The sequence below is a fragment of the Moschus berezovskii genome, chromosome 6, assembly GCF_049115385.1.
Source record: "Moschus berezovskii isolate FMDL1 chromosome 6, NW_MosBer_1.0, whole genome shotgun sequence".
In the NCBI taxonomy this organism is placed as follows: Eukaryota; Metazoa; Chordata; class Mammalia; order Artiodactyla; family Moschidae; genus Moschus; species Moschus berezovskii.
The window spans coordinates 71299382-71317563 of NC_142465.1; the positions used below are offsets into that span (position 1 = coordinate 71299382).

At 43.3% G+C, this 18182-nt stretch overlaps 1 protein-coding gene across 1 annotated transcript in view; it reads right to left on the minus strand.

Moving 5' to 3' along the window:
- Positions 1 to 3381: 3381 nt before the first annotated feature.
- The window catches only part of PAH (phenylalanine hydroxylase), an 84693-nt gene continuing 69892 nt past the window's right edge, over positions 3382 to 18182 (minus strand). Inside the window, exons 9-13 of the mRNA XM_055396355.2 lie at positions 16049 to 16105; positions 12725 to 12820; positions 12074 to 12207; positions 8297 to 8412; positions 3382 to 6249 (exon numbers count right to left, since the gene is read on the minus strand). Of these exons, the coding sequence (XP_055252330.2) occupies positions 6206 to 6249; positions 8297 to 8412; positions 12074 to 12207; positions 12725 to 12820; positions 16049 to 16105 (447 nt within the window). The 3' untranslated portion in view covers positions 3382 to 6205. The remainder of the gene's footprint in view (positions 6250 to 8296; positions 8413 to 12073; positions 12208 to 12724; positions 12821 to 16048; positions 16106 to 18182) is intronic.

The following is an 18182-nucleotide window of genomic DNA, read 5'->3' on the forward strand; positions in this document are numbered from 1 at the left end:
CCTTTACCCAGTCAAAATTTATTCAGTCTGTAGTGAGCAAGACAGATTGCGGCTTCATCTGTGTACTTATTCCTCTACTTTCTTCCCCCTTCTCCTTACTTTTGCTCAGTGAAATGATAGGCTTCAGGTTTTCCATCCTCTTCCAGGTCAGTGATTCCCCAGCTGGGCGTGGGTGCTGTCCGCGGTGCTGAGACACTCAGCTTCGGGAGGCTTAGATAAGTAGGGCCCTTTCCCTCCACTTACGCCTTCTTCCCAGGTGGCGCTAAAGTGGTCAAGAACCTGCCTGACAATGCAGAAGACAGAAGAGACAAGTTCAAGCCCTGGGTCAGGAAGATCCCCTGCAGGAGGAAATGGCAACCCGCTCCAGTATTCTTGCCTGGAAAATTCCAAGTACAGAGGAGTCCATAGGATTGCAGAGTCAGAGACAACTGAGTGACTTTAGCTTGCACTCCTCCACTCCGACCTCAGGCATATTTTCTCTTATCTGGCACTTCATGTTCATAAAACCACTGTTCTGTAATCTGCTATTTTGTAATCCCAGACTTCTCTGTGCACTGGGAAATTATTTTCTCCCCCAAATGACACTCTTACAGGAGCCTCTTGTCTCCCTCCCTTTCCCAAGGACATTCTGAGGATGGGAAGTTTGGGAAAGGTTCAGATTCCTCATTTCTCGTCTGGAAATTTGATTTTTTGTTAGGCCAAAGAAATGGAACTTAGAAGGTTCCACGGCTTTAGTGCTGGTGGGTGGGAGGAGCATTTGGATGCTAGAGACAATTTAAAGCCTTTCTAGGCCAACAGTTACCCTTTGCAAGTACTGCTATTGTTCCAAGCTGAATCTCTCATTCTGGGTGGTGTCAATGGCTGGAGGCTCTCAAAGAAATGCTTTAAAACATGCTTCTCCCACCCCCAAATATGCCCTATGTGCCTTTATCTGTAGAGACCTTAACTCAGCCCCCAACTCATCTTTTGTAAAGTCTCTTAGAGGTCAATGGAATGGTGTGTGTGGGTGTATGATAGGATGAGTTTCTTTTCAAAGAAACCCAAGGGCCACATTTTTTAAAAGAGAGCCATAAGGGAAAAACTGAAAACAAAGGAATGTACATTCCTTATCATTTCTTTCTAAGTCTAAACTCCACTCTCCCCTGACAACTCACAAGGAACAATGACAGTAAGCCTTTTGCCAACACTCTCTCCATTTGAAAGGTGATTGCAGAAAAAGACAGGATGCAGCTGACATTTTTTGAAAACCTGTAGGAATAAAGAAGCCTCAGAGAAGACTTAAAGTTTATTTCTTCTTTAATAGATAGTCTTTAATTTGCTTCTGGGAAGAATAAACAGAAGACATCCAAAGCATGTACTAATTTTAATAACTTCAATGAAAGAAACTGATTTGGGGGCATCACCTACCTCCTAAAGATGATCTGAGAAAAATTACACACTGCAGTTCACATGAATCACCATTCACGTTTTACCCATTTAGACAGACCTAAAAACAAGCAAGTATTATTCTTCTTGCAGTAGCATCTCCTTTTGGGTACATCTCTCAGTGAAGTACATTTTGTCTCTTTATTTTTCATAGGTGTTCTATTACTCAGATTGTTGTCATAAAAGAAACAGTGTGCAAGAGACATACAAAACAAATATTGTTAAAGAGTAGCCCTGAACAATCATAAATAATGTTATAGATGAGTTGTATAGACCCTGGAGAGCTAGAATCAATTTTCTCTGCAATTGCTTATCATTCTGAACTTATTCTTTTAAAATAATTGTGCTTACTACAGATGAAATGGTAAAACTGTTCCTTGAAGCTAGCAAAGTTAAGAGTATAAATGAGGTAAAAATTCAAGGCACAAAAACTACTAGTTTCATTTCTAATATGTATCAAATCTACTATGGCTTATAGTTTTTGAAACTGAATGGGAAAGCTATTCAAAGGCAGTGATTGTGTGTGTGTGTGTGTGTGTGTGTGTGTGTGTGTGTGTGCATACTTCATTGAGAAGGGAAAGTTTTGATCACATTTTTTCCTTCTAATTTTGAAAAGTCCACATTTTACTAAACTTTCTTATTTTGTCTCCGGGGATTTTTTGCAATCTTTAGACAAGTCACTTATTGCTTTCTGACCATTTCAGCCCCACTGGGGATAACTCTGAAGTTTCACCAATGCATTTTTGTCCCCTTTATTAATTGACATTTATGTGGACATGAGTTTGAATGAACTCCGGGAGTTCGTGATGGACAGGGAGGCCTGGCGTGCTGTGATTCATGGGGTCGTGGAGAGTCAGACATGACTGAGCAACTGAACTGAACTGAACTGAACTACTTCCAAGGTCTTCCCTGGTGGTATAGACAGTAAAGAATCCATCTGCCAAGCAGGAGATGCAGCTTCAGTCTCTGGGTGGGGAAAATCCCCTGGAGAAGGAAATGCAAACCACTCCGGTATTCTTGCCTGGGAAACTTCATGGACAAAGGAGCCTGGCAGGCTACAGTCCAGGGGGTTGCAAAAGAGTTGGACATGACTTAGCAACTAAGCAACAACAAGCATTTCTATTTTTATTTTTATTGGAGGCTAATTATTTTACAATATTATATAGGTTGGTTTTGCCACACATTGACATGAATCTGCCCCAGATGTACATGAGTTCCCCCTCCCTAAGCCCCCTCCCATCCTCCCTCTGGGTCATCCCCGCATACCAGCCCTGAGCATCCTGTAACATGCATCGACCCTGAACTGGCGATTCGTTTCACATATGATAATATACATGTTTCATTGCCATTCTCCCAAACCATCCCACCCTCACCCTCTCCCACAGGACAAGCATTTCTAAATGTCAGTTGTTGAAGCAGTGTAAGATACAAACTACCTAGCCATAACCTAAACAGGAGATGATATTTTTCTTTTAAAAAGTCATAGCTTAGAATAATATTTTTCAATAGATTTTAAAAGGGGAAATCACAAGTTCAGTTGTTCTCAAATTTTTCTTGCAAAATAGTTTATTTGTGAGAGACAGTCTCACTACACTCCTTGTGATTAAACTCAGAAAAAGTTTTAAAGATTAAAGAGTATTGAGCATCTACCATGTGTAACATGCCAAGGTTTTTCAGTTGGTGAAAAAGATAATAAAAGTTCTTGACTTCATGAAGATGATATTTTAGTGGTAGATTCTCTGAAGCACAACTAAATGATATAACTTAGAAATTTAGAATTAAAATTTAGTTTCCTCCTTTCAGAAACCTACTGAACACTAATACTACAGTTTTAATATTCTTTCATATATTTCTTTTGTTTGGACATAGCAAGATTAGCTGTCAGTAAAACATTACTATTGTTTTCTTTAAAACTGCTTATTTACTGTGTATTGAACAAATAATAGTACTCACACATGGAAATATACTGAATCCAATTGCTGTACCTTTTATATCCAGATGAAAAAAGCTAAGTACTGAGTAACACATGAAAATTTCAGAGACTAGCTTCCATCCAGTACATAATTTATTCCTGCCTAAGCGTTCACTTAGAACACACTAAATTATCTTCAGTAGGACTAAAAATCACTAAAATATACAGTATAAAATACTTTATAATATTTCAGTACCAAAATCAACAAATGTTCTAACTTACATTTAACGTGAAGTAAAGAAACAGTTTGGAGAAGGAAAAGGCAACCCACTCCAGTATTATCGCCTGGAAAATCCCATGAACAGAGTAACCTGGTGGGCTACAGTCCTTGGGGTTGCAAAGCATGGGACACAACTTAGCAACTGAGCAGAGCAAAACAATAGTTATCAAAATAGTTCCTTTGCAGGGTATTTGAACCCTAGATGAACACCAGAGAAAAAGTCCACTTCCAGTTTTAGAATCAGAGCTTGTCAGTGAGTTCTTCAAAGACATGAGGAAATAGAGAAAAGAAAATCCCCCTTTCAAAGCAATGAAACCTCAGGCACATTCAGACCAAATTGTTCTTTCCACCCATCTGGCATACTTGGGCGGGTATTATTACACCCTATTAGTAGATTAGTGACAGCTGTTTAAAGACACATGTTAGCATTTGAATTATATTTCAAGGCTGGAAGGGATCTTGATTCATCTAGTTTAACTCCTCATTGTCAGAGTAAAACCGAGGTCCAAAGAGGAGAAGTGACTTATGCAAGGTGACATCATTAGCAAGCGGCAGAACTGATCACCAGAAATCAGGGCTTCTCAAACTTAAGGTACCCAGTAGATTGGCTGGGCATAAGAGAATAAACTGGAGTGCTTAAAAACACAGGTCTCTGTGTCCCATCCCCAGATATTCTATTTGGGTAAAGACCCTAACGCTGGGGAAAAGTGAGGGAAGGAGAAGAAGGGAGGGTGGGGCAGAGGATGAGATGGTTGAATGGTATCACTGACTCTCAGTGGACATGAGTTTGAGCAAACTCAGGGAGATTGTGAAGGAGAGGGTAGCCTGGCATGCTTCAGTCCATGGGGTTGCAAAGAGTCGGATGTGACTGGACAACAAGGCTGGGATTGTGCCTAGGATTTACTGTTGATAATAATACAACTGGTCTGAGAGGCATACTTGCAGAAGTATTAAAAAAAAATCATTGACGATTTAACTATTCCCATGAAAAAGTGGTGTGAGAATTTCAAAGCAAAGCTTTTAAGACCCTGCTTTTTTCCCCACTGTTTCTTATATTTGTATAGTCACATAACATGCACAACCAACAAACGTCAAACTCTGTCAACTGCCCAGACTTGACTTAGATTATCACAGTGATCCCCTGCAATGGGTGGGAAATCTGAAACTCTGATCATTCTTTCATGTTACAAGTTTATCCAGCTAATATATTTCTAGGGCAATGAGAGGATTATTTCATTTCAAGAAACTACAAAATTGAGAAACTGCTAAAGTTTTTCTTAATGTATTTAAAATTCTCACATTTGTTGAAGATTTGCTGTTTAATAATGTATTCATTCAATGAGTATTTACTGAAAATCTACCAGCTGAGATTTTAATTAACATCTATTGCATCTTAAAGGGGCTTCTCAGGTGGTGCTAGTGGTAAAGAATCCACCTGCCAATGGAGGAAACTTAAGAGACTTGGATTCTATCCCTGGGTCAGGAAGATCCCCTGGAGGAAGAAATGGCAACCCACTCCAGTATTCTTGCCTGAAGAAACCCATGAACAGAGGGACCTGGTGGGCTACAGTCCATGGGGTTGCAAAAAGTCAGACATGACTGAAGTGACTTAGCATGTATGCACTGCATCTTGCTGCTGCTAAGTCACTTCAGTCGTGTCCAACTCTGTGCGACCCCATAGACGACAGCCCACCAGGCTCCCCCGTCCCTGGGATTCTCCAGGCAAGAACACTGGAGTGGGTTGCCATTTCCTTCTCCAATGCATGAAAGTGAAAAGTGAAAGTGAAGTCGCTCAGTCGTGTCCAACTCTTAGCAATCCCATGGACTGAAGCCCACCTGGCTCCTTCGCCCATGGGATTTTCCAGGCAAGGCATTGCATCTTAAATGTCTTCAAAATGTCTCCCAAAACAGACTTGACAATTGATTGGAAAATGATACTGCAAGTTGAATCAGATGGAAAGTTCTACCACCTTCCATACCAGTGTTTATGATGATAATAAAACATACAGAAATATTTTGATATTATACTATGAACTTTAATATCTGTATTGATTTTAATAGGCTTCTGAGTTAAAGAAAATCTACATAAGCAAAATAACAAAGCAGTAAGTAGAATCATAGTTCTCTGAAACAGAAAATGACTTTTGTAGGTTAAAATTTATATTAAATCCAGAAATTCAATTCTGATAGGCTTGTGTTTCACAATGAGGGATATATGTCCCTTTAGGAATTCTCTACAGCAAATAATGAAAGTATTTAGGAAGGCTGAATAAAACAGGTCCAAAATTTTCATTAACTTTGATGAAATGTGACAGGTTATTGATTTTTAATTCAATTAAGAGTATGAGATTATCATCTCTAAATCACAGATGACCCCAAAAGATCCACCATTATGCTTTTGGGTTTTATTAATATGCTGTCATTTCGGATGATTTTGTTTGTTGACCTACCATCTTGCTCTAGAAAACATTTAAAGCTGTCATTTTGAATTAAGGCTTGTTTTTTACACTTTTTAAGATGAAATAAAAGAAGTAGATCTCTTGTGGATTTCCATCAAGAGATTCTCAGTTTAGGTTCTGTCCGTGACTTCACTTTAATTTCTGGAGGGCACTGCAAAGGATTTCAACTTCACCTACAAAGAAAAACAAAGGAGTCACTCATACTGTGAACAAACACCCTTCAAGTGTCTTCAGTGTGTAAAAGTCTAGGGAATCAGTGGGGTGGGTGAATACACTAGGTACTCCCCAACCTTCAAGGAGCTGACAGCTTAGTTAGGGTGATAAAATCTGAGCCATTACAGATGATTCCAAGTTGTAGGAAGTGCTAAAGAGCTATTAATGTAATTAAGCTTCCTCTTTCCATAGTCTATTTCTCAGGGAAAGAGTTAATAGTCTTCTCCCCAGGGAAATCATTAGCTTTTCTGATTCCTCTTCACATGACCATCCACAGATGCTCTCAAGGGGCTAAGCCACAGAACCTAAAAGTAGGGTTCACATAGCCCCCCATCCCCACTCCATGTCAGAATTCCCTGGGGCTTCATTACAAATACAAATCCCTGACTCATATCACACACTCAGGGAATTTAGTCTGGGAGTACAACTCAGGACTATTCATTTCTAACTAGCTCTCCAAGTGATTCTGAGGCACACGAGGTTTGAGAAGGCATGGTCTAAGCAGATAACTCAGCCTACATTGCCAGATCACCAGACTAAGTAAGATGGAGTCACTTTCATTCATGCCAGGTTCTCACATGCCATGGGGTCACAAGGACACAGACTCTTCATAGAAGTGGAAGGGGACTTGGAGAGAGACCAGCCTTATTCCTGCCTAGATCCTGAGAACAGTATAGAGATGATGGGGCCTCATAAAGGTCACAAAACTCTAAGGACCCTCCAGTCCCTAAATCTGTTATTCAGTGATTTTTTAGAAACCTCTTATAAATAATAGTCTTTGAAATAATTTTTGCTTTCTCAGGGGAAATGAGAAAGAGAGAAAGAAAAAACAGCTATGGCCTAACCCTTCTCTCTCACACCCCAGCCTCCAGAGTCCTTGGCTGGCCTCTTTGGTGAACAGATTATTCCAGCTGAGGGTTCAAGATGGCATCTATGGGAGGGAATCAGCCTTGGACTTTATCAAAATGGCTCATTATGGGAGGGAGGCCATCCCTGATGGGAACGAGTATAATGGGCTAGTTCTACATATTAGCAGTGGCCTCAGGCAACATCACAGGTGTAGAGAGGGATACGCCAAGTCCACCAGCCCTTCTGGCCTTTGTTAGCACATTTTTCCAGAGAGAAACTCCCCACCCCTTGGACTAGAACTTCTCCCTTTAAGCTTGATCCTTCGGTGGTTTTGTCCATTCATTCAATAGCTCTTGAGTACCTAATACGATTTTTAGGAATTATGGCTAACTGCTGGGGATTTGACAGCAAACCTAACATGGCCCTCTGCTCAAGTCTAGTTGGGGAGACAGACAAGCAAACAATTATAAAATAAAAATAAAATAAAATAATTATGATAAGTGCTCTGAGAGAGGGATCTATGGGAAGGCCAAGATCTAGCAGGGACACCCAAACCAGGCTTACCCTAAGAAGAGACATGTATGAACGATTAAAAGATGAACTGGGATGGGGTCCCTAAATGGGAGTGGTAAAGAGAGTATTTTAAACAAAAACTGTATGGGCAAAGGCCAGGGGAAAGCATGGGAACTAAGAGCTGGTCAGTGTTGCTCGAGGGGAATTTGAAGGCTAGAAAGAATCGGGAGATGAACATAATAGCACAATGACTTTTGAAGAACAACTATTATAATATTCTTATTGTCCAGAAAAAATAAAAGACCAATGGATGAACTACTCTGTGGTTGATAAAGTAGATAAAATCTATCCTTAGGAGCTTGTATTCCAGACAGAGTAAGGTCCAGTGGACACTTAGAGGGAAAGGGGTGAAAATGCAAAGGTGCGTCGTAGGAGATGGGGTGGGATCTAGGAAGGTCAAAGCAGAAAGGACACTCAGGGCAATTCTGGCTTTTTATTGCTAAGTTTTTCTCTCTCAATAAGTCAGTGGCTTCCCTGGAAATGCTTTTCTTAAATATTTAATACATTTCTTACTATTCCTCTGATGAAGGTAAGAAAACACAGTCCTCTGTGAAAGAATGGCCTCAAAGGGTGTATGTTACTTACTACTGATAGAGTCAGCCAAAATCTTAAGTTGCTGGGTGTTGTCCAAGACCTCAATCCGTTGAGTGTATGGGTCATAACGAACTGAGAAGGGCCGTGGGATTGTGGCAGCAAAGTTCCTGAAACCAAAATCATAGGTCTGAGTGAAGGCTACCACTTGGGGAAAAATAATTTTAAAAGATTTTTCAGTGGCATTCACTTGGTTATTAGTAGCACTGAAACCTCACCAGGGGCTTCAGTACGGGCTGAGAAGTGAAATGGAGTTTTAGGTCCTCTTCGGGAAGCCTTTGTATGTGGTAGGTGTGTCTGTGTTTATACAAACACACTTATGCACGGGCCTCCAAAATGTCAGAAGTAGCTTACAATAAAAGCCCAGTATACAATAAGGCCAAATTCTTATCATCAAATAAAATAAAAGGAGTAAGTAAAATCTAGCCAAAGAATGTTATAGAAGAAAAAAAAGCTCTGAGATGCTTGACCATCAATGCAAAGAAGGAAACATGGTTCTCAAAGTTGAAGACAATACTATGACTGAAACTTTACATGGATTGAGGGCCTCCTATGTTTGAGAACGATAGCAAATTTCAACTGTTTTATACTCTTAAGAACTATTATCACTAAATTAGTCTTCATAAAAACCTTAAGAGGAAGGTACCATTTTATTATTCCCATTTTACGATGAGGAAACTGAGGCTTGAGGAAGCTAAATAACTACTAAGGCCAGGCTGGCAATACATTATAAAGAAGGGGAAGGACACAGGTAGTCTGAATCTGGCCTGGATCCCTCACCTCCCTGCCTCCCTGGTGCATCACTCCTGGGCCTCGGAGGAATCTTTTATTAGTGACTGGGGACGCATGACGGAGAAGGCGATGGCACCCCACTCCAGTACTCTTGCCTGGAAAATCCCATGGACAGAGCAGCCTGGTAGGCTGCAGTCCATTGGGTCCCTAAGAGTCAGACGTGACTGAGCGACTTCACTTTCACTTTTCACTTTCATGCATTGGAGAAGGAAATGGCAACCCACTCCAGTGTTCTTGCCTGGAGAATCCCAGGGACGGGGGAGCCTGGTGGGAGGCCATCTATGGGGTCACACAGAGTCGGACACGACTGAAGTGACTTAGCAGCAGCAGCAGCAGCAGCAGGGGATGCATGAAGAATATGTGGTTAAGTATCCTGCCCCATCTCTTCTTTGGAGAAAGCTTTCTCAGTCCAGCTGGTGACATGAACCAAGTAGCAGACACCCGTGACTGCCTGCTCTTCCCCTCTTCCCTCTTATTTCTGGGTGCACCTTGTTTTTCCTTTGGCGAATCGGCCTCCCCCACTGGAGGTATATGAGTTGGGCTGTCAGTCTGAGGCCCACTCAGCCCTCTTCAGGTCAAGCAGCGGGTGTGTGAACAAACTCAGCCCTGTCTCTGCTAGAACTTGAATACCGAAATTGAAAATCGTTGGCATCGGTTTCCTTTAGTCGGGATGCTCTGAGGGTATCCCAGAGATGCTCAGGTCCCTTCCTTATTTGAACTGTGTTCTTTAGAATTCTTTCTTTCTGTGAGCCACCTCTCAGCAGATGAGAGCTTTTGTCTCTCCTCTGTGCTCTAGATACTACCAGTGAGTACGTGCTCAGTCATGTCCGACTCTCTGCCACCCCATGAACTATATGTAGCCCGCCAGGCTCCTCTGTCCATGGACTCTCCAGGCAAGAATCCTGAGGTGGGTTGCCATTTCCTCCTCCAGGGGATCTTCCTGACCCAGGGAATGGACCCACGTCTCCTGCATTGCAGGCAGGTTCTTTACCACTGAGTCACCAGGGGAAGCGGACACTAGCGGAGCAGGTGGGGTTTCAAAGAGAGGCCCATGTCCTGGCAAGGTCTTCCCTGTTGGCCTGGGGCTGATCACTTCCTGAGTTAGGGAGTCAGCTCCAGAAGGGCCTGTCCATATGGGAATCTCAGTGAGACTCAGCAGTTAAGAGTACCGGATCTGAGTTCCACTGCCTGAGTCCACACCCTGGGCCAGTCACTTACTAGCTGTATGACTCTGAGTGAGTTACTTAACCCTTCACTGTTTCTGTACCCCTATCCACAATTTGTGGTCTTATTTAATGACTAAATGAATTAATATCTGAAAAGCACTGAGAACAATGTTTGGTACAAAATAGCTACCAGGCATCTTGAAAAGTGAAAGTGTTAGTCGCTCACATGTGTCCAACTCTTTGTGACTCCATGGCATGTAGCCCATCAGACTCCCTGGTCCATGGGACTCTCCTGGCAAGAATACTGGAGTGGGTAGACATTCCCTTCTCCAGGGGATCTTCCTGACCCCAGGGGTCAAACCCATGTCTCGTTCATTGCAGGTGGATTCTTTACTGTCTGAGCCACCTTACCTGTAATTATAATTACCTTGGTGGAATAATGCATGAACTCATGAAAATCCATAACCCTAAAGGAGTCCCACAAATGGCAGAGTGGAACCTTTAGGGCTACAGGAAGACTAGGTTCCCAGTATGGGTGAAAATTTAGGAGAAAAATGGGAAAGAATGGCAGGAAGGACCTAAGGGCCCTGGAGAAAAGAGTAAAAGGAGTCATTTGGGGTCAAATAAAGTACATTTTTGGGCTACCATTTTACTGTTGGTTACCTAAGCCCGGTGCATTCAAAGCTGACATGCCCAGCTTCATGAAATCCCAGAAGCCTATAAGACTTACATTTATTACACTGCTAATATTTATTTATCACTGACATTTATTTATCACTGCTAAGATATGACAAAAGAAGTGGTAAAAATGGTATCATGGTTGCCCTGTCTAAGTAGGCTCTGCCCAGCCTACCTCCCACTGGGAGCAGGGTGGCTCTAGCAGGTTGATGGCAGGGCCATCTTCTCAGGGGGCTGAGAGTCTTGGAGTCCTGGTACCACTCCACCAGCCTGGTGCTGAATTGCCTCTGAGATTGGTACATTTGCCAATTACTCACTGATTCAGAGGATGAGATGGTTGGATGGCATCACGACCCAATGGACATGAGTTTGAGCAAACTCCAGGAGACAGTGAAGGACAAGCAAGTCTGGTGTGCTGCAGTTTGTGGGGTTGCAAAGAGCCTGACATGACTTAGCGATTAATTGAACAATAGCAATGCTGAGTGCTTGCTATCTGTCTGGCACTGTTCTTGAAGTGCAGGGAAAGAGCAGAAAGGACAAAACTCCCTATCCCCATGGATCTTAAATCATACAAGATTTTAGACATTAATAAGTGCTAAGGAGAAAAGTAAATCACAGAGTGGGTAAGGAGTACTGGGGCGGGGGGGCAGGGCTGGGTAGTGATGTTAAGTAAGTTGGTTAGAGAAAGACACACAAAAAAGGTTAAATGTGAGTAAAGGCTGAAGAGAGGGGAGGAGTAAGTTATGCAAGTATGTGGGAGATTAAAGTGACAAGGGACTTCCCTGGGTAAGAAGACATCTAGGGCTGTTTGATGGGGGTACCTCTGTGGCCGCTCTGAACATAGGAGAGTTCAGGGGCGGACCTGGTGGCTGCACTGAGCAAGGATGAGGTGGTAGGCCTGTCTGTAGGGGTCATCATGTTCGGCTAATAAGCTATGAAATGGGGTCCTGCAAAGGAAGGCACTTCTCTCAACAGGGAGTGGAAAGAGACAGGGTGGGGAGAGAATACTGTCTGATGCACGCCGCTGCTGTAGGCACTGGAGTCCATTCTCCTGCCCAACCTCCCACAGACCAGCGGCACCAGGATGAGTCAGGAGGGCCCAAGGGCTGCTGGCCCAGCTTGGTTACCATCTCACCTCACTTTCTCCTTGGCATCATTAAAACTCTCAGCCACATAATACAGAGGCTGGAACTCTGTGATCATATACTCCTGGACAGCGGTCTTCTCCAGTTCCAGAGGAAGGAGCTTCGGCTTGCCTGATAGGCAATACTGCGGGTCCCAAATGGAAAGTGGTCATCGTAAAGTCAGGGATGCTGGTCCCTCCCACATTCCTAGGCTATTTGTGCGTCCCCTCCCACCTTATCCTTATTCCTTCCATACCCTAGTCCCAGTGCAGGTGAACTAAATTATTTTGCACATACTAGACAGCAATCAGGATCAAAAGGAATATTTTACCCCAACCATTTTCAAGTAAGGTGATCCACAGATGGTGTGGGAGCAGCCACATTTTCTGGAATGTGTTTGCCTATGTCCCAATGCACAGTTCAATGCTAGATTCAGGAGGCCCCTCTGGTCTGGAGACCTGTATACCTGCAGTTCAATTTCAACCTCTAAAACCCACAGTCATGACCAAATCATAGCTGCTAAGAGGTTAATCACTTGAGGAGACACTCCGAGGTTCAGTTTCAAAGTGGATATAAGAGGGTTTCGACAGCACAAAGGGAAAATGAATGGTCTGCTGTACCTACCACTCTCAAACCATCCATGGTTACTGTTCGGTTCATACCTGTAATTCACCAAAGGATGACAGGAGCCCAGCACCATATGCCTTTATGGAGTCTCCTTGCTTGCAGAGCCCAAACTCCACAGTAAACCAGTAAATCTGAAATGGAAACTCAAGTTGAAAGCGTACACAAGGAAGAAACAGGTAACCCAGGGCCAGAGACAAGGTGCCCAGGTGGGAGTTTGTGCAGGTCTGTTCTCTGATTCAGCCTGACCTGGGGTCATGGTTTCGTCTGCTATGTCTTACCCTATCTAGTTACCTGTTGAATTAAGAGCTGGCTGAACGCAAGATGCTGAAGCTGAAACTCCAATACTTTGGCCACCTGATATGAAGAACCTGGGAAAGGTTGAAGGCAGGAGGAGAAGGGGATGACAGAGGATGAGACGGCTGGATGGCACCACCGACTCGATGGACATGAGTTTGAGCAAGCTCCAGGAGTTGGTGATGACAGGGAAGCCGGTGTGCTGCAGTCCATGGGGTTGCAAAGAGTCGGCCACGACTGAGTGATTGAACTGAACTGAACTGAATGCAAGATATGATGGGAAGTTGTGGGAGAGTATTAAGGAAGCCCCCAAAGGACACCCCCAACAAGCCACTCTCTATGCCAGGAACTCCTCCATCCCTTCCACTTTCTTCTCTGTGGCATCAGCGAGAGGGAGTTGCTCCCCCAAGTTGGCTGGAGTTACCAGACACTCCCCTCAGGCTCTGGGGAGGTAGGGAACTGGGTCATGATAGAATCCTTGAGGGAGTATCTTGTCATCTGTGTGGCTGAATCTCACCAACTTCATTTTGTCAGCTCCATCGAAGCCTGAAGTCCTAACCCCATCCTTTTCTGCATGGTTGAACTTTAGTCTACTCACAAGGAATGCACCAGACAAGTTCCTCATCAACTTTTACCCTTCTTATCTGATATAAAAACTTCGTCTGACATATGAAAACTTTTGCTGAGGGAGATGGGTAATGCCTCACAAGAAATAATGGTCATGAGACCTTCTGGGCGGAGGGAAAAAAACCCCTAACTCCTGACAGTGTGAACCTTCTTCTCCCTTAGTAATCAGATTCTATCCTTAGCTTTGGCCCCTTTAATTAATTAACTAATAAATTTTAATTTGGCTGCACTGAATCTTAGTAGCATTGGCCCCTTTAACCCCCCTGTATCCTTTTCATGGCATAGAGTGTGGTTGCCAAAGCCTCTGGCTGCTCTCTATCCGCCCCTTCCTGTGTGTAAGTTACCCACATTAAACTTTATCACTGCATTTTATTATCTGCTTCCTTATTTGGCCTCAAAGTTCTAAGGTTATTATTCAATATCCCCACCATCCAACAATCTGTGTTAAAACCCTGTCAGTCACTGCACTCAGCCTCCCAAGTCTTTTTCTTTCAATAGCTCCCAGTGCAACATGTCCCAGATAAATGGCTTAGGAAATAAGGTCCTAGAATTTATTCCTGGGTCAGGAACATCCACTGGAGAATGGATAGGCTACCCACTCCAGGATTCTCAGGCTTTCCTTGTGGCTCAGCTGGTAAAGAATCCACCTGCAATGTGGGAGACCTAGGTTTGATCCCTGTTGGGCAGATCCCCTGGAGAAGAGAAAGGCTACCCACTCCTGTTTCTGGCCTGGAGAATTCCATGGACTGTATAGTCCATGGGACTGCAAAGAGTCAGAAACGACTGAGTGACTTTCACTTTCTTTCCTACTGAATAGGGTCAAGTGAAACAGCATCTCAAGGGCAGAGCAAGGGGCCCAAGACTATTCCCAGATCAGTATATCAATAATAAGATTATTTTTCAGAAGCTAGGTTGGTGGTGAATACTCTTATCACAATTACAGCAGGTAACTTAATGCTCTGTATTTGAGTTTATTTTTTTCTTACAAATGAGAGATTCTGTCAAGTTCTGCAGTTTCCTTGAAAGTTGCTTTTTGTATCACCACAGCATCTGGTGTTTAAAAACTTCAGTTCAGTCGCTCAGTCGTGTCCGACTCTCCGCGACCCCATGAATCACAGCACGTCAGGCCTCCCTGTCCATCACCAACTCCCGCAGTTCACTCAAACTCATGTCCACAGAGTCGGTGATGCCATCCAGCCATCTCATTCTCCGTCGTCCCCTTCTCCTCCCGCCCCCAACCTTTCCCAGCATCAGAGTCTTTTCCAGTGAGTCAACTCGTCGCATGAGGTGGCCAAAGTATTGGAGTTTCAGCTTTAGCATAAGTCCTTCCAATGAACACCCAGGATTGATCTCCTTTAGAATGGACTGGTTGGATCTCCTTGCAGTACAAGGGACTCTCAAGAGTCTTCTTAAAAACTTACATCCACACAAATTTAACTCTTTTGATCCTCAAGATCCTCATGATGTACTTTTGAGATGGAAATGATATAAACAATTGTATCCATTTTTCGAGGTGAGGGTGCAAATGCTACTTGCCCAGGGTCTCAGAGAAGCTGGGCAGTGAGAAAAGATCTGGGAGGTTTCAACCTTCTCTTAAATTAAATTCACAGACTTCTAAACTGATATGTCATAATGACAGGGAAGCCTGGAGTGCTGCAGTCCATGGGGTTGCAAAGAGTCAGACACAACTGAGCAACTGAACTGAACTGAACTGAATGATATGTGTGTATTAATCTGAAGTCCCTAGTTCCATTATAAAGTTTTATTTCTTATCTTTCAAGCTGAGCACATTATAAAAAATGTGGCTTAGAACTGAACTGAATGATATGTGTGCATTAATCTGAAGTCCCTAGTTCCATTATAAAGTTTTATTTCTTATCTTTCAAGCTGAGCACATTATAAAAAATGTGGCTTAGAGGTTAGGGAGGGAATCACTCAAGTTAGAAAGGGGTCTGCAGGAAGGAAAGATCCTGCTGTGCAGTCACTCATCCATGGTGTCTATGGATGAGAGTCATCACACCCCTGGGGAAGAGAGTGTTTGGTTAGAAGGGGAAAACCAATTCCCACTTCTATCTTGGATCTGAGAAAGGAAAGATCCAATGCTGGCTCCACTGTCAGGTAGAAAGTAAATATTTTCCTTTTCAAAGATGTGAATCTAGACTACTTCCCACCCACTCAAAGGGGTTCTCAACGACTATCATTATAGTCTGTTGGTACTTTCAAGACATACTGTTTCAAGTTACATGTGAACATCTGCATGTAGTTGATTTCAAAATCAAACCACTAAGAAGAAGTCAAAATGTGAAATGTCACTTGTACAAATGTAAGCAAGGCATTCAGATATTATCTTTTTTCAAATGATCTGGCTTTCAGGAAAACAACAAAGTTTCAAAGACCCGAGACATTCCCACCATCCACCAGGGAGAGAGGGTACTTACCGTTGCAAGTTTCTCAATGTATTCGTCAGGGGCACCCAGGGAAGCAAGGCCGATCTCCTGTAATGGCAGAGAAATAGTCACTGACACAGCTGGGGTCCGCTGACCTTCAACCTTGACTCTCAGATCCAACCTTGTATTTGACCACAGGAAGGGGATGGGTGGCTAGATACCTTCAGAAGGGCCCAGGTAGACTCTCTAACTGTTCTGTCAAGGCTTCCCTGACCACACTTCATAGAATCACAGATCTCGAGAATGGAGGACACCTTTCTCCATCACTTGGTCCTCCATTCACTTTGCAAAAGAGAAAACCGAGGCACAGAGAAAAGAGATGACCTGCTCAAGGTCACACGGTAGGCTGTGTCTAATGTTTCAAGTCCTGATTATCCTTCCACAGTTCAAGTGGAATATTCCTGCTGCACCAGATGAGACTTCATCAAGTCCCCTGAAGACACCATAGGAGACTTGCTGTGAAGTGCTTGACATCTGTCCAGGTATACGCAGAGCTGAAGAGTCTGAGAAGTCACGGGCCACCTCTCTTCACAGCTCCCAACTCAGAAGCCTCTAGTGGTCTCTCTTTTACAACATTTGCTCCATGGCTTGCAGCAGACAGAGCATATATATATATATATATATGTATATGTGTGTGTGCATATATATTATATTTCTTTCCTACTAATATGGATTCATTCATTCCAAAAATATTTAGTGAATGCCTTCTATGTGACGGACAATGTATGAAATTGATAAAGATCCCTGGCCTTTACATTTAGGTGGATAGACAGTAAATAATAAGCATGTTAAAGGTGATAAATTCTTCAGAAAGAAGAAACAAAAGGAGAAAGGGACAAGGGGGATCCAGAGTGCCAGAGAAGCAGGGGTAGGGTCGGGGGCTTTGACTGCCCTTTCCTTCATCTTTTTTTTTGGCTGTATTGGGTCTTCGTTGCTGCTTGCAGGCTCAGTAGGTGCGGCATGCAGGCTCTCTAGTTCAGGCATGCGGGATTAGTTGCTCTGCAGCATATGGTATCTTAGTTCCCCAACCAGGGATAGAATTGAACCTTTGAATGCCTGCATTGGAAGGCAGATTCTTAACCTCTGGACCATCAGAGAAGTCCCAAGACTGTGATTTTAAATAAGGCCCCAGAATGATTTTAAAAAATCACTGTGTTGCTGTTGTTCAATCTCGAAGTCATGTCTGACTCTTTGCAACCCCATGGATTGAGGCATTCCAGGTTTCCCTGTGCTTCACTCAATTTGCTCAAACTCATGTCCATTGAATCGGTGATGCCATCCAACCATCTCATTCTCTGTCACCTCCTTTTCTTCCTGCCCTCGGTATTTCCCAGCATCAGGGTCTCTTCTAATGAGTCAGCTCATCACATCAGGTGGCCAAAGTACTGGAGCTTCAGCTTTAGCATCAGTCCTTCCAATGAAAATTCAGGGTTGATTTCTTTTAGGATCGACTGGTTTGTTCTCCCTATAGTCCAATGGACTCTCAAGAGTCTTCTCCAGCACCACAATTTGAAAGCATCATTAGAAAGGTGATATTTGAGCAAAGACATGATAGAAGTGAGGCTGTTATTGGCTCTGCTGATAGCGGAGGAAAGAGCATTGTACAGGCCAAATGCACAGCCTGTGAAAAATCTCTTTAAGGAGAGGCAATGTACTCCTCCAGGGGATCTTCCCAACTCAGAGGTTGAACCCACGTCTCTTACGTCTCTTGAACTGGGAGGCCGGTTCTTTACCACTAGCACCACCTGGGAAGCCCAAGTCTAACAGAAGTCATCATCAATAAATGCAAGGTTGAAAGGGTTCCCTGTTCTCACAGCCACTATTCTTTGTGAGCCCAGATCTTGCCTAAAACAAGGAATCCAAAGTGCTTCATCCTTGCTTCATCCTGCACTCCAGTGGGAAACTAGTCCTACTTTTAGATCAAAAAAGAATATGTTCAGGGAACTCAAAATAACTCCCTGCTTTGGAACTGTCCAGGTCAAAACTGGAACCAGGAACACTGATGAGCCAGAAGCTCCTGTCTGCTGACTCAGGTGACTTCCAACCCCTCTGTGGGGATCCCCAAAATGGAAATGGCTTAAGGAGGATGGCCATTTAGCCTCTGACTGGGAAGTAAAACTTTTAG